The 15,087-nt window shown below is 31.3% G+C and overlaps 3 protein-coding genes across 11 annotated transcripts in view; 2 read left to right on the plus strand and 1 right to left on the minus strand.

The window, feature by feature from the left end:
• The first annotated feature begins 675 nt into the window (after window positions 1–675).
• On the plus strand, window positions 676–5,822 carry Mat89Ba (nucleolar protein 6 Mat89Ba). Its single transcript, XM_033332121.2, has 12 exons — window positions 676–901; window positions 1,025–1,474; window positions 1,545–2,013; window positions 2,085–2,369; window positions 2,450–2,723; window positions 2,794–3,088; window positions 3,170–3,394; window positions 3,455–3,889; window positions 3,977–4,140; window positions 4,209–4,462; window positions 4,534–4,943; window positions 5,040–5,822. Exons 1-12 carry the CDS (start codon window positions 884–886, stop codon window positions 5,283–5,285), a joined length of 3,525 nt encoding a protein of 1,174 aa, XP_033188012.1. The 5' UTR covers window positions 676–883; the 3' UTR covers window positions 5,286–5,822.
• rha lies at window positions 5,464–10,011 on the minus strand. Of its 2 annotated transcripts, XM_033332124.2 has the most exons (11): window positions 9,374–10,011; window positions 8,920–9,067; window positions 8,590–8,845; window positions 7,845–8,519; window positions 7,466–7,767; window positions 7,125–7,368; window positions 6,948–7,068; window positions 6,756–6,859; window positions 6,394–6,675; window positions 6,002–6,330; window positions 5,464–5,924 (listed from the first exon to the last, which is right to left on the minus strand). In XM_033332124.2, the coding sequence occupies exons 1-11, from the start codon at window positions 9,423–9,425 to the stop codon at window positions 5,594–5,596; spliced, it is 2,844 nt and encodes a 947-aa protein (XP_033188015.2). In that variant the 5' UTR covers window positions 9,426–10,011; the 3' UTR covers window positions 5,464–5,593. The 2 variants fall into 2 exon arrangements, with proteins under 2 accessions (XP_033188015.2, XP_033188016.2); XM_033332125.2 differs by lacking the exon at window positions 7,845–8,519.
• A 9-nt stretch (window positions 10,012–10,020) lies between these two features.
• Window positions 10,021–15,087, plus strand: part of gish (casein kinase I gish) — a 63,388-nt gene continuing 58,321 nt past the window's right edge. For 3 of the 8 annotated variants that reach the window (XR_013058699.1, XM_033332130.2, XM_033332135.2), the window contains exon 1: window positions 10,025–11,411. Coding sequence is in view for 7 of the 8 variants with exons in the window: in XM_033332130.2 (XP_033188021.1) it covers window positions 11,186–11,411 (226 nt within the window). In the remaining variant the exon portion in view is untranslated. Of the gene's footprint in view, window positions 11,412–15,087 lie in introns of all 8 variants that reach the window. The other 5 variants (XM_033332126.2, XM_033332141.2, XM_033332142.2 and 2 more) reach the window with 3 other exon arrangements.

Consider the following 15,087-nt stretch of genomic DNA (forward strand, 5'->3'; position numbering starts at 1 on the left):
GATCAGTCTTCTGTTATTTGATTTTATAATTCAAGGAACAAGAATAATATTTTGTTACTTCATAATTGAATAATAATTTCTCTTGTTATTAACTTTTTGGCAAATAAAAAAGATCTGTGGTAAAGTTCTCTCTTTTCTAATGGCAATACAATTTGTATATCTAGTATGTCATACATATAATGTATAGGTACATTTCATTAAATCTGCATTTTGCTAATTTCATGTTCAAATTTATAATGACTAGTTCTAGAGTATTTTGTCGACACAACACATGTATACATATATATTCGTATAATATAGCAAATATGATATATTTTTCTATAGTTATTAATCAACAATGAATATGAGTTTGATCTGATTGTTAATTATTTTGTATAATTTTTAAAATATGTATTATTTGTTTTTTGTAATGTACGCGTTGCCCATGATGTAACAACAATAATAATTAGTAACTTAAAATGTATTATATCTTGACATGTTTGATAAGTATATAAAAATAAATACCAGAAGAATAACGTATTAATCTATTCATGAAAAGGTATTTTAGTCATTTATTTTTTTATAAAGATTATTGTTAATAATTGATATAAATCTACATTTCACTTAATGGAATGATTAGTTATAAATATCGTCGTTTGTATCTAATTTGGAAATTTAAAAACGTCGATATTACAATGTTGGCTATTTAGCACGTACGGTGAATCAAAGATGGTGCTAATAGTAACAAAAGTAAATCCACTCACGTGGACCAACGAGGTTTGAAACTACCAAGTGAGAGTGTGAAATATTTTCTTAAACATTTTGGATTAATCTTTTATATTATATTAATATTATATTATACATTATATTGCAATAACAGCTATTAAAAAATTGGAAGATAAACATGAAAATACCTTACAAGGTAAGTATTTATGAAAAGAAATGTAGCAATATCCATATAACCTAAAATATATATACATTTAACGTCATAACATTTCAAGAACATTAAGCAACTGAATAAAATATATAAACTTATGTATCTTAGGCAAATATAAATGATTTTTTAAATCATTCTGGCAATTTGGCGTTTGAAAATGATCATCATTCTAATGATGAAATTGATGAAGACAAAGACTATGAAAATGAAGAAAGTGAAGAAAATGAAGAAGTGGAAAAGATCAAAGATATTAATAAAGGAGGAAATTTTCTCTTGGTATCTGGCAGAAAAAGAACGAAGGTTACCAATGATTCTGCAGACATTTTATTGAAAAAGAAAAGAAAATTAGACAATGATTTATATAAACCACCAACTGCTGAAGAACTAAATCAACTTAGGGAAACAGAAAATTTATTTCATTCCAATTTATTTAGACTACAAATAGACGAAATGTTAAATGCAGTTAGACTTAAGGATAAATATAAAAATTTGTTTGATATTTGGTTTAAAAAGTTTAAAGGGACTATTGAATCCATAAAGGAAACAAAAGAATATGAAGTATGTAGATCTATTTAACCAGAAAACTTTGAAACAGAGCTTTTATGTAATTTATAATTTATATTTGTAGCTTTCAGATGTGGAACTAGGGAAAAAATTGAACATGCATATTTCAAAGCTTAATGTACCAAAAGTAGCAAAAGGAATCTTTAAATTTCTTAAGCCAACAGATATTTCTATAATAGGATCTTATGTATTTGAAGCTGCAGTTGGTTCAAATATCACTGTAGATATAATGATTGAAATGCCTGCCAAGATGTTCCAAAAACAAGATTACCTAAACTACAGATATATAAAAAAGAAAATGATATATTTAGCATACATAGCATCTAATATTACTGATGATATTGCAGAAAGCAAGAGATTTATGAATGACACTTTAAAGCCAGTTTTAAAAATTGTACCAAGTGGAAAATTAGGTACCAAAATTAATGTATTGATACATATATCAGCTCAAGAAGGAAGTTTTAGACTAAGTAGATTTTTACCAGAAAAGAATAATGTTAGACCTCAATGGTTTTTTGGAGAGACCAAAAATAGTATGTTTCTGATTTTCTTTTCTTACTTTTTTTACTTATACTGTACAATAATCATATTTTTATAATTATAGTTGCAGAGAATTTTGTGCCAACACCACATTATAATTCAATAATTCTTCATGATGTAATCATGAAAATACATGCAGAGAATATGAAAGTAATAAGAGAATATCCAAATATAAGAGATGGCATTATTTTATTGAAAATATGGTTAACTCAACGTGAATTATTAAAAGGCTATGCAGCTTTTAATGGACATATCATAACAATGCTTATTCTATATTTGTTATCCATAAAAAAGTTAAACACATTTATGAGCAGTTATCAAATAGTCAGAAATGTGTGGAATTATTTAAGTATGTAACATTCTTTAAGTATAAATACTGATAGGTTTGATACTTTTATTGTTATTAACTGACATCACTTATTTTATCAGTACACATTGATTGGTGTGAATCTGGAGTAAGCATGAATCAAAATGAAGAGAGTAAAGATAGAATTTTGAAATATCATGAGTATTATGATTGTGTATTTTTGGATAGCACTGGTTATTACAATATTACTACAGATCTGTCTAAAGCTACATATAGATGGGTACAAAAAGAAGCAGAACTTTCCTTAAATCATTTGGACAATGCACATGCAAACAGTTTTCAATCACTTTTCATGAGAAAAGTACCATTTTATATGGCATTTGATCATTTTATATGGTAATTATTTTTACAGCTTATCAAAATATGTAATTGATTAATTAAACAATAAAATTAAAAAAATGTATAGGTTTAAAGATGCTAAAATGTTAAGAAATCTAGTAAATGTTAATTCAAGTGATAAAGATAAACTAGATTATGGTCCCAATTATCGAGCCCAAGCAATAAAAATTCTTTGTAATACTCTTAAAGAAGGACTGGCAAATAGAGTACATCAAATTTGTGTATTACCAAATGAAAGTTCAGAATGGGAATGTACAGAGGATAATTGTGATAATATTGGGAAGATTTTTATTGGGTTAGAATTAAACCCAGAGTATTGTTTTAATATTGTTGACAAAGGACCTGAAGCAAATCTACCAGAAGTATGTAAGCTTTTTAAATATTAATGGATATTATCACTTCTTTTTCTATGTGTGTATGATATAATAAGTTTCATATTCTAGGCCATTGAATTTAGAAATTTTTGGGGTGAAAAATCAGAGTTACGGCGATTTCAAGATGGAACTACTCGAGAAGCAGTAGTTTGGTCGAAAGGCAAAACATTATCAGGAAAAAGATTAATATGTAAAAAAATCGTAACATTTTTACTAAGAAAAAAATTAGGTATACTTAAAAAAAAATTTATATATATTGCGAGTGAAATGGAAGAACTTTTACAATTGCAAAAGGTAATCATTTTCAGTACATTTTTATTTATAAAAATATATTAAATATTTTGTTTCATTTAGGTAAAAATAACGCATTTCGCTTATGGAACGGGAGAAGAAGCAGCACTGAGAGCAATAAACGTATTCAATCAACTTGAGAAAGATTTAATGTCTCTTACAGACATTCCCTTATCAATACATGGGGTACAAGGATCTAGCGCAGTTTTTCGATATACGGACGTTTTCCCACCACTTGCAACGGTTTATCAACCTGATAATCAACTTATTAAGAAATCTAAAAAGGGTTTGACACTACCAAGAAATATAACTGCAGCACCTAAATATGTTTGTCCACTTGATGTGAGCTTGCAATTATCAACTAGTGGAAAGTGGCCAGATGAGTTAGAAGCTCTTAGAAATACAAAAGCCGCTTTTCACATACAAATTGCAGAATGCCTCAGAAAACAATATAAGTTAACGACAGAAGCAAACTTTTCACATATCAATGTATATAAGGTTATTATTTTTAAATATTATTTCTTCAACAAAGAAAAGTAATATTAAACATAGATGATTCATTAAAAAGTAGTCATTTTCTGTTAGGATGGATTTGTGTTTCGGTTAAGAGTGGCACATTCAAAAGAAGTTAGTTGCTTGAAACAGCAAATAACTGAGAATGGAGTTCTACAATATAAAGATAACGAAAAATCTATCGAATTAGAAAATAAGCTATTTGAATTACCAAAGCTAACTAGTGCTTTACATGGGTAAGGTTAATTTATCTTAAAAAATTATTATGCTTTAATTTAGTAATATGATATTATTTATATGGTAGCTTACATAATCAACAACCATCCTTTGGACTCGCATGTTGTTTGGCAAAACGTTGGTTATCCGCTCAGCTATTAGATAATTCTCATATGCCAGATATAGTAGTTGAACTACTTGTAGCTTCAATGTATTTAATGCCTGCACCATACAGACCTCCTCAAATGCCTCAAATAGCATTCTTGAGACTCTTAGAAAGTTTTGCAAGGGGTCATTGGAATACAGATCCTGTTATAGTAAATTTCAACAATGAAATGTCTAGTAAGTACTTATTTTGATACTAAAAATTGTCAATGTATTATCCCTGCTTATAATATCATTTTTAAATATAGAAGACGAAATAATTGCCGTGGAAACGCTTTTTGGATCATCTCGTGATTCTTTACCACCACTATTTATTTCTACTCCTTATGATCATCAGAGATCATTATGGACTAAAAAAGCTCCATCTACTCTAATTTTAAATCGTATTACAATGCTGGCTAGACAATGTATAAAGTTATATGAACAACAATATTTTACAAAAGTTCTGTTAGATTTCAAGCCCTTATTTAGGCCACCACTTACAGAATATGATTGTTTGATTTACCTAAAACCGTGTATGGTACCTAGAAGGTTACAAGCAATTGATGTTGATGATGCATGTCCAATTGTTGAATGGCACCCATATAAACATCATTCAGCCCAAAAGGTACCAATTGTAGGTTTTGATCCTGTACAACATTTTCTAGAAGATCTTAGGGTAAGTTTTTAAGTGATATTTCATATAATATTAATATTTACTATATAGTTTGATTTTTTAATCATCAATATTTTTCTTTTCATATTTTTTTTTTAGAATGGTTATGATGAATTTGCCTTATTTTTCCATGATACCTATGGTGGCACAGTAATTGGAGTTTTATTGAGACCCTCTGCGCTAGAAATTAAGGATCTCAAGGTTTCAAATATAAGTGGCAGAAAATGTAATAATAATAATGAACTAGCTTTAAATATTTCGGCAATCATACAAGATTTTTATGTTCTTGGAAAGGGTCTTGTAGAAGCGATAGATGTTCGATCTAAAAAGTTTTCTTTAACTTGATTTCTTCTAGTATAAATAAATTGTAATATACATTTTAAAGTAAAACTTTGTTTTTTATATTATTGTTTTATGATATAATTGTCTAGTATCAACTTTCTTATCTTGTATAAAAATAACTATTTTGCGTACAAAATAATTTAATTATGAAACCATAATTAAACATGAATATAGATAAAAACCAATTATATAAAATACATTTATTTCAATAAATATATATGTGTATATATATACATATAAAAATGATTATAAAGTATTTTATATTGTACTATGATATTGAAATATTTTAAGGTATAGTTTATATAAAAGAATTACTTCATCATTAAAGATCTGATTTCATTATTTAATTTCATAATAACTGTATCGTCAATTGTATAACTCCCTGTTTTTAATAGGGAATCACGTTCTTCAACTAATGCTTGCAATCTTTCATCCTGTTCATCTGATCTTTTTAATATGCCTTTATTAGCATTTTGCGAAATTTTAGAGCCTACAGAACTTGGTGTAAATACTTGAGAATAAACGTCTTTTTCAATGAGATATGCTTTTGGCTTGATTACATCAATTTCTTTCTGAATTTCATTTAACAATATTTGATCATTTGTCAAGGCAGTAGAATCTGCAGATAATATTTCTTCTAGGCTAAAGAAAAAAAATAAGATATTTTTAGAACATATTAAATGTCACTCATGTTGTACCAATATACATATTGCACATACTCTAAGTTTTGTAATTCTTCTTTACTATTTTTAATTTGAACTTGTATAGCTTGTTGATGTTCCATTTTCATACGATGTATCTCACGAACTGCTTTTGCCCATTGTTCTTTGAAAAAAGATTTACTTTCCTGTGCATTTTGTAATTTTTTTTCAAGTGTCTTTAACTCTTGCAATAAATTTGCTGTTTGATCCTGCGTCAAAGAACCTTTTTGATAAGTTTCCAACTCTTCAGACTGTTTTGATACAAGCAATTGTAATTTTTCATTTTCAGTACTTAATTGTTCAGTTTGTGTTTCTAAAGCTGTTTTCCTCTTTTCAAGAGCATCAATCTAAAAATATTAAAATTGTATAATTTAATTCTTATTTATAAGGGCGCAAGTGTGTTTATAAACCTTTGTCATGAGTTCTTCTTGAACCATTTGAAATGATTCTTTAAGCTCGTGTAATTTTGTATCATATCTCCATTGCAAATCTTCATTTGCTTTAATTAACCTAGTTTCTTTTTCGAGGCTTTTCAATCTTCGTGTTCTTAAGTCTTCTGTAGCATTATTTAAACTATTTGCTAGCATTTTACATTGTTCAACGCTACACGCAAGTTTTGTTTCTAAATTTTCTCTATGTTTTTGCCATTCTTGACTTAGTAAATTTAAATGACGATCTTCCTTCCTTTTTAACTAAATTATAAAAATGAATGATAGATCATATATATCTAAAATAAAAGTACCTTCTTTTCTATAGTTAGATGTAATTTTACCTCAACTTTAAATATTTCCATCTGTCGTTCTTTCCAAGTCTCTAACTCATCCACTATTTTATATGCTAAACTGTCATCTAAGATTGGTGGCCCTAAGTTTTCATCTAATTCCAAACCAAATATTTTGTAATGTTATATCCTCATGCATAGATGAAACAAATGAATAAAAAATCATGTACATTAAAGACTTACTAGGAATGGTTTTTTTAATCTTATAATATGGACCATAATCTTGTAAATTTAGCATAACATCCAAGTTGCCAATATTATTATGTTCCATATCATACAATGGTATATTGTATTGGTACTCCATCTAAAATACATTTATTTAATGTATGTAAGCGTAAAATATAATTTCTAATATATTACCTTATTTTGACAAAATAATTCTTTTGTATTAATTTTACTTTCAGATATACAAGTCTTAGTACTTCCTTCCACTTTATATATACTAATTTTTGGTGGGAAATTTAGCAATAATTGTTTAATTTCATCTGTTGCTGATATAAATTGTAATTTGCACCCTATATTTTGTAATTTTACTTTTTCTCCTAATGAAGCTAGTATTTTTGGATGAAATGCTGAAGTAACTTCAGTTTTTGGATGATGGAACCTATATTAAAGAAAAGATATATATTTAAATAAAAAAATCCCCTTCATAGTATAAAATATTAATTTTAACTGTTACATTAGTAATTAGTAATTAGTACCGAATTTCCATATTTGGAATAATTAATTTTGAAGATATTGCCTTTATTGCTATCAACAAAATATTTAAATAATAACAGTGATAAGCCTCTACACTTTTAGAGGAATTATCAATATTAGACTGACACAGCAGTGTGTCAACTGAATGTGAATAAGTAGCCTTAACAAGTTGATCTCTTACAAGATCAGAATTTAAAGTGTGTTTATTTATATTATTGCATCCATTTGGGGGATTGAACATTTGAATTCCATATTTTCTAAAATCACCAGCAGGATTTCTATGACAATCTATTTCACTATAATTCTGAAAATTACAATTAAATACAATGAATATTAGTTCTAAATGTTGCTACTTTACCATCTATTCCAAACAAAGCTTACTACTTGTCTTAAGATATTCTTTAATTCCACAGAATTAGGAGTGATGAAATCATTGATCATTACATTTGAAGTATCCATTGCTACACTTGTTTTACCTACATATTGCAATTTTAGCTGTAAATCGAGATACGAGTCTCTACATTCTATTTTATTATTTTCATTGAAATCTGCTTTACATAAACAACACCGCTGATTTAAAATACTACTATTATTTTCAGTGATTTTAAGAAATTCTTCAATATTATCAGTAGGGATTAATGGTTGCAAATTTACTTCCGATTGACCTAATATATGATCTTTATATTTTAAATATATAAACAGAAATGGCTTTAGTTGTAAATATTCTTTGAAAACTTTTAATGAACTTCTGATCCTTATAACAATTTTTTCATTAAGTGTCCAAATATCTCCATACTCTTTTTTACTTTGATTAAAATATACATCATTTTCTAATATCTTACACCAAAAATATAAATTGTTTTTCATATCTGTATAATATCTCATTGGTAGCAAAGAATCTACATATGCTGCAGATATAGCAGTGATATTCATTAAAAAGAATTCATGACAAATATCTAATGGACCTAATTGTATAAGACGTTCATCACGTAACAAAATTGGTGTTACTTTATTAGATTGAACATTTGCTTGCTGACATTCTTCCAAATTTTTTAACTGTAATTTCATACCATAATTTTTGTATTATCATTATTAAGCATTTATTTAAAAGTAACAAATGATTTACCTCTAATTGAGCATTTACTGATGTAGCTTCTAGATCGTGGATACTTAAAGCAAGAAGTAACTCAGGTTTATGTATTTTGAGTTCACTTTTTAATCCTAATAGTTTATGCCAATTAGCTTTTACATTATCAATACCACTTTTAGCAAAAACTTGGGCAGATCTTAAACTAAGTAGAAGATACCCTAATTTTTCTTTGATATTATTACTTTTAACAGCAAAGCATTCTATTTTTAATGGAACTTGTCCTGACCTCATCCTATAAAGTTAAAAATTGTTTTAATAACAAACATTACAAAGTATTTTGTAATAAACATCATATATGATACATACTTTCGTAGTCTGTTTTTATCTACTTCCCAAACTAAATCATGATCATATTCAGGATTTGAATTTGGCTCTATTATATCAGTTTCCAAGGAATGTCCATTTAAAGTTGCAACAATTAATGTAGGTAGCAGAATTTGTTCAAAACCTTTACCTAAGATTATTAACATTAAACGTTAAGTTCCTCTAACTTTTATTAAGTAACATGCTTAGGTCATATCATGGAATTATTGAAATTAAAACAAAGTTGAAATTCAGAGAGAAATACATTTATTAATATTAAAAAAGCAGATATATAATGCGAAATTATAGAATTTTATCCACTACAAGTCATTCTTAAGTAAATATATTAAACAATTAGTTTTTCTACTATATTTGTATATTATTTTATGTTACATTATTTCGCACAAGAAAGATTTTATAAATAAAAGGTTAACAAGTAATCAGTCGTAAGATTTACCTTCTTTTATATTCAGTACAACTCGAACATCAGAATTTGCTAATTCCTCCATTGCATCATAATATAATAAATAAAAATAATTAGTATAAAGTGAGCAAATATTTAATGAAAATTAATGGAATCCGTAAAATTCGAATTGGTTACTATGGATACGTAGGTATTTAATGGCATAACATTTTATTTATCATGTCAATGTTTCACGGGCGGCTTATAAATTACACAGGACTATATAATATGTATTATTTACACAATTAATAACATTGAAATCTTCATAAAATTAGATTCGCTAAAGCTCTCTTGAATTTATTTGAAAATTCAAATAAACGCCATATGAGTATCACTGAATATGAATATAGATAAATAATTAGTCGCCCAAATTGGTCTGGTAACAAAATTGAACACCGACTAAATATTAATTTTTAATTTGTTTTATCAAAATCATACAGAAAAATACATAACATAGAAAAATTAGTCATAATCGTGAAAGAGTTGCAAGATGTAAAGAAAAAGCTAAAAAATTATTGACGTATAAGAATGGAGATAGTTTGGAAAAGAGGGCGTCGGCGTCGATACTGTTGGGAACGCGGCGTTATTTCGTTTCAAGTTGGCAGCACTGTCAGCCTCGTAACAAATCTCACCTATGTCGAGTCGAGCGCGAGAGACAGGAGCGTAAGCTTGTCCGCGATCGTTTGTCCGCGTTCGACAGGTCTTTCAAATAGCGTGCGTGTAATCGGTGGACGGTAGAGCGTAGGGATATAAATTGTATTCGTATAACCAGTTTCGAAATAAAAGTTTGTTGGAAGGCCTGGGGAGCGAAAGGACTGCGGAGGGGACTGCAGTTAATACGGGGCTTGTGTGTGGGCATATAATAGCCGATCGGGCATACTGGTGACACGGCTGCGGATTTTTCCTTCGGCAAGAAGGAAGGAACATACGAAGCTCGCAAAGTGCATGTGCTAGTGTGCGTGTCACTATAAAAGAGTTCAGAGCCGCTTCGGCGGCGCTCCCAAATCTAACTGCAGAATTGAGTCTGTGGTGGTGAGGCCGCGGTACTATCGGGCCACGATTGAGTACGATCACGATCGCACGCGGCAGGGCCGTTTGTAATGGAGGAGGTTTCCGAGTGTATTCCCGTGCGACAGAACAGTCACGGCGATGCACGCCGTATTGACTGAGACGCGATATTTATCGTTGACTATTCCCCCCGGCCGGCCGGGCAAGAGAGGCAGGTCGAAATTGGTATGGAATCGTCCAGGGTCCTCGACACGACGAACACTCGCTCCCGTCTGTGATAACCACTAGCCGCTTAGAAAGAGATAGAAGAAGGGAGAAAAAGGAAAGAAAGAGAGATAGAAAGCTGTTGTGTATTTTGCGCGTGTGTGTTCTCCTCGTCTGCCCTCTTCATTACGTCTTTAAGTGTAAACATTTCTCGAAATCCGTTTCGAGGTTAGGATAGCATGGGGATTGATCCCCTGAAGGCATCGACCGACGAACCGTGACACCTGCGACTCGCGTCGTGTACGCGGTGTGTGCTTTTGTGTGTGCGTGCGTGTGTGTATTCCTCCTTAGGAAACCGCTGGGAGTTATTATTTTCCATCGGCGGCCATCCAACGGGACGACCAAAGAAGAAAATATGTCAAGAATGGGGATCGATCCCCGACGATTAAACGCCGTGCATCGTTTACATAATTAATTCGACTAATACAAGACTAACATCGGCAACGTTTTTTTTTTACCGTACAATCGACCTTTTCTGTCACGTTTAAACAGACTGTCGCAGATTACTCTGCCACGACAGAGGACACTCGCACCATGCAGAAAAGAGACGGTAGAGACACACAGCTACAGCTCGCGCGTAGCTCTGAACGCGAACAGGAAACGACCAAGAGGATCTCTCGTGGTAGCGGTAATGCTACCAGATTCAACGCGTATTCCTCAAGGTATAGTGTCACCTCCTCCTCTAATGTACTCATGGTCGGTCCCAACTTCCGTGTCGGCAAGAAAATTGGATCTGGCAACTTTGGAGAACTTCGACTCGGTGAGTTTGATTGTCTTTTCCTTTCTTCTTTTTTTATATTCTTTATTATTACATATCTTTCTATATGTATTTTTTTCGTTTATTTTTCGATGTACGTTCTACATATATGATCATAAATAATACACGTCATGTTAAAACGTTCGTCTCCGTCAATGATAATATTCGCGCGTGAAAGTGACTTTTTCAATGGCATCGAACAAAATGGAGCCACGTAAAAGAACACCCCGTGTGCTGTCGTTAGTAAGCAAGAAAGAAATCCTTCCTAACCTTTCCGGAGCGGTTCGCGTTACGGGAATGAACGGAACCTTGAAGCAACATTTCATTCCGATCGATCTTAATGGAATTCGTTTCAGCTGATCTCGCTTCGACTCGCCCGCGAGATCTTTCATCCTGTTCGGTGCACTATCGCCGCGTATTCTTTCTATCTTTTCGATATTTACGTTCTCGAAAAATCGCGTACGCCACGAGTGCAAAGCCATCGTTTAAATTAATACTAGAATTATTTTGCAGCGGTTAAACTGTCCAATTTGCAATTTTTCACAGAAGTTTTATAAAGTTACAGAGGTACATTTTTCAGGACTTTTTAATGATCATTTTTTTTACAAAATATATAGACATAGATTTGCTTTCTTCCCTTATTACGTCATTTTCCGTATATCTTCCATTTTGTTTACTTCATTAACACATTCAGAGTCTCTAACGTAATAATATGTTTTTTTATAACTAAAGTATGACCAAGGGCCTTTTGCTCGATAGATTTTTCTTTTGTAATAGAATATCTTGTAATTTGTAAAATTTATTTCTAAAATTCCATTCGCTTTATTGTCAAATGTATTATCATCAAGCAAAACAATTTATTAATTTATCAATACAATACCAAATCTTATAACTCGTGATTTATAAAATTTTGTTAATAATGTAATAATTTAATTGTACAAGAATGCCCAGGTTAGCCACTTACCAATAATTTCAACGAAAACACAAATATTCCCGCTTGTGTGAATTACAAATAACACATAATACGAAACATGACGTTCGAAAGCAAATTCACCAAATTTTTGTCTCAATCGCGCAGACTTGCCATCTTCTATACAATACTTTATTTTCGTAAAATTATCGCGAACGCGTTAACAACAATGACAATGTCGACTTGCATCGGTATCGTCCGAAGTTCAGGTCTTACTGCGTGACGTAATTCTCCGACGATAAATTTATATCTTTTATCTATGCTAAAAGAGAGTGTGCATCGAATATAAAGATGTTTATGTCCGCCATGGCCTCCCTGACGATTTTATTACGTGCTCGGCTCGCACGTTCCGCGAAACGGTCGAACTTTAACATATCAATTAACGCACCATGCGCATATGCATCTTCGCACGCTTTTAACTATAAAAAAATATCGAGTATTATCGATGGTGCGAAGTTAAACAATCGACTTGTCGATTTGTTTGCTATTCCGCCACGTGACTCGGGTTAAACGAGCTCCTTCGATAAACATTGAATTTTACCAGGTACAAATGTTTTATGTATAACCTCGCGACGAGCCAACTGTGCGTCGCGATGCTTGCAACTCCAACAACTTGTATAAACTTTTTGCTCATTGTCTTTCGTTTCGCACGCATTCATGATAGCTACCGCTAGTGATGGACTGAAATACGTCGCAAGCAGGTACGAAAATTTACCCAATTGAATTAAATCGGTCGGTCGAATCAAATTCGTAGCTTCTATAAATATCTTGAAACAAAGAAAGAAGAGGCACTTTCAAGTAAATTAGGACCTAAATCTTGAATTTTCTATCAGTATTTTGGGAAATGAGAAGGAAATGTACCTACGCAGTTATGTGTACACAGGTCAAATAGGTTCGAGCGTTTTACTACAAATCCCCTCTTCTCCGTTAGAATCCTTTTTCACGGCTATGGGTTTTAATTATCCAGTGACGAACGCAAACATAAAAATAGAATTTCTAGGAATTCTGTTCTATCGGATCTTTTAAAATTTGCTAGAAGAATTCAACGGAATGCCAATACCTTTCTGACTCATGCGATTCGATTGCAATTTCTAAGGCGTTCGACTCGTTCAAATGTCGAAGTACGTACATAGTTCGAAGTAGATTTTCCAAACTTGCGACTACTTGTTCTGCAATTTGAAACCCACTTGTGAAGATCAAATACATATTTGGCAAATGATATAGCGAACGAATTTTGAGAATTAGATTTGATTCGGATCTCACGTGAATAATTATATACAAAGAGGCAGTCCATGTTGATATTATTCTACATATCGTGAATGTTTATGTAAATCTACATTTGTACGGATACGATTAACACGTTGAATGCCACGCCAGTTTTACAAGATTTGGCCGTGGCGCCACGATGAATTTTTTATTATGCGATACATATAATGTTGAAATATTACCTATAAGAGATATGTTACGGTGTATAATTATCATTAATGAATTTATTTAACTGAGGTGACCCTCACGGCGCTGTAGTGCAATTTCGCTCGATTCACTTATTTTTTGCGATTATCAATTATTTCATAGTGTTTCTTCGCGTTCCGGAACCTACCATACACCATAATCCATCCCTCGGTCATAGGACCCGCAATAATCCTAAGGAACTGTTACAAAATTTATTTTACTGTCAAGGCCCTTAACTGCCATTAAACATCTTTTAGGTCAAAACGTTCCTTAGGGTTGTCGTTCATTAAGATAAGACACGGAAAAAGCGGGTTTTTCCCATGTTCGACAGCCATTGGTGAAGGACGCACATAATGGATCTATATTGCATGTATAAATAATATTATTTTTATATGTTTTATACTGCGTTAATTTCGTCTCACCATTGTAGTAACGATGGCAATAATAACAAATTTATAACTATTGACATTTGTTCAAATTATGTATTTCTACTAATCTTGATGCGCTGGTCATAGGTGACCCCCATGGCATTCAACGTGTTAAAGAAACGGAACCTAGGTAGACATTTGTTTCATCTACTAAATATTGCATCAGTTATAAAGTCACAAAATGATAGATCTTTTTTTAGAACATGTTATGTATATGAGTGGCGAGTTTTGAATTGGAAAGAGGATTGTGTTTAAAAAGTGGAAGGAATCGAGTGTTCCACAAATTCTACGGGCAAATCGAATATCCTTTGCTCTAATGGAAACACACGTGGCCCTGGTTGGCACAAAGCTTCGTGTTTTCAAAGAGAACGAATTAGGTAAACCTCTAAGCTACTAACCTGAGAGATTAGGAATATTGAACTTCGAGGATCGGTGTTCAAATCCAATAGGATCGCACGAACAATAATTAAAATCGTGATTCATCATGCGAAAATGCACTCTTCTTTGCTTCTTTGCTATCTATCAATTCTGATTAGAGTTTCAGATCGATAAGAACGTTGTGCACTTTCTATTTTTCTTACATGTACTTTATGAACTATCGTAATATATACGACAGTTCACAAAAGTATTCGAACACTTGTAGAAATCTTTTATGATATACGTACAAATTATTATATGTATCGTACAAAACATTTTGAAATTTCATTAGCACTCTTACGAGACCCGACTATCATGATTATATTGGTAAAGTTGGAAACAAATCTGGGAATGTAATATAAGAATTGCAAGATATTTGGCGTAAGAAAAATATTTAAACAATCAATTATCT

The sequence above is a fragment of the Bombus vancouverensis genome, chromosome 6 (assembly GCF_051014615.1).
Source record: "Bombus vancouverensis nearcticus chromosome 6, iyBomVanc1_principal, whole genome shotgun sequence".
Lineage (NCBI taxonomy): Eukaryota > Metazoa > Arthropoda > Insecta > Hymenoptera > Apidae > Bombus > Bombus vancouverensis.

Coding starts and splice junctions, on each gene's coding strand:
- Mat89Ba (XM_033332121.2), top strand. Junction 2,724..2,793: donor GCATTTGATCATTTTATATG/GTAATTATTTTT, acceptor AAAAATGTATAG/GTTTAAAGATGCTAAAATGT. Junction 4,463..4,533: donor TTTCAACAATGAAATGTCTA/GTAAGTACTTAT, acceptor TTTTAAATATAG/AAGACGAAATAATTGCCGTG.
- rha (XM_033332124.2), bottom strand. CDS start 9,425: ATGGAGGAATTAGCAAATTCTGATGTTCGAGTTGTACTGAATATAAAA. Junction 7,069..7,124: donor AATTATTTTGTCAAAATAAG/GTAATATATTAG, acceptor AATGTATTTTAG/ATGGAGTACCAATACAATAT. Junction 5,925..6,001: donor GAAGAATTACAAAACTTAGA/GTATGTGCAATA, acceptor TTTTTTCTTTAG/CCTAGAAGAAATATTATCTG.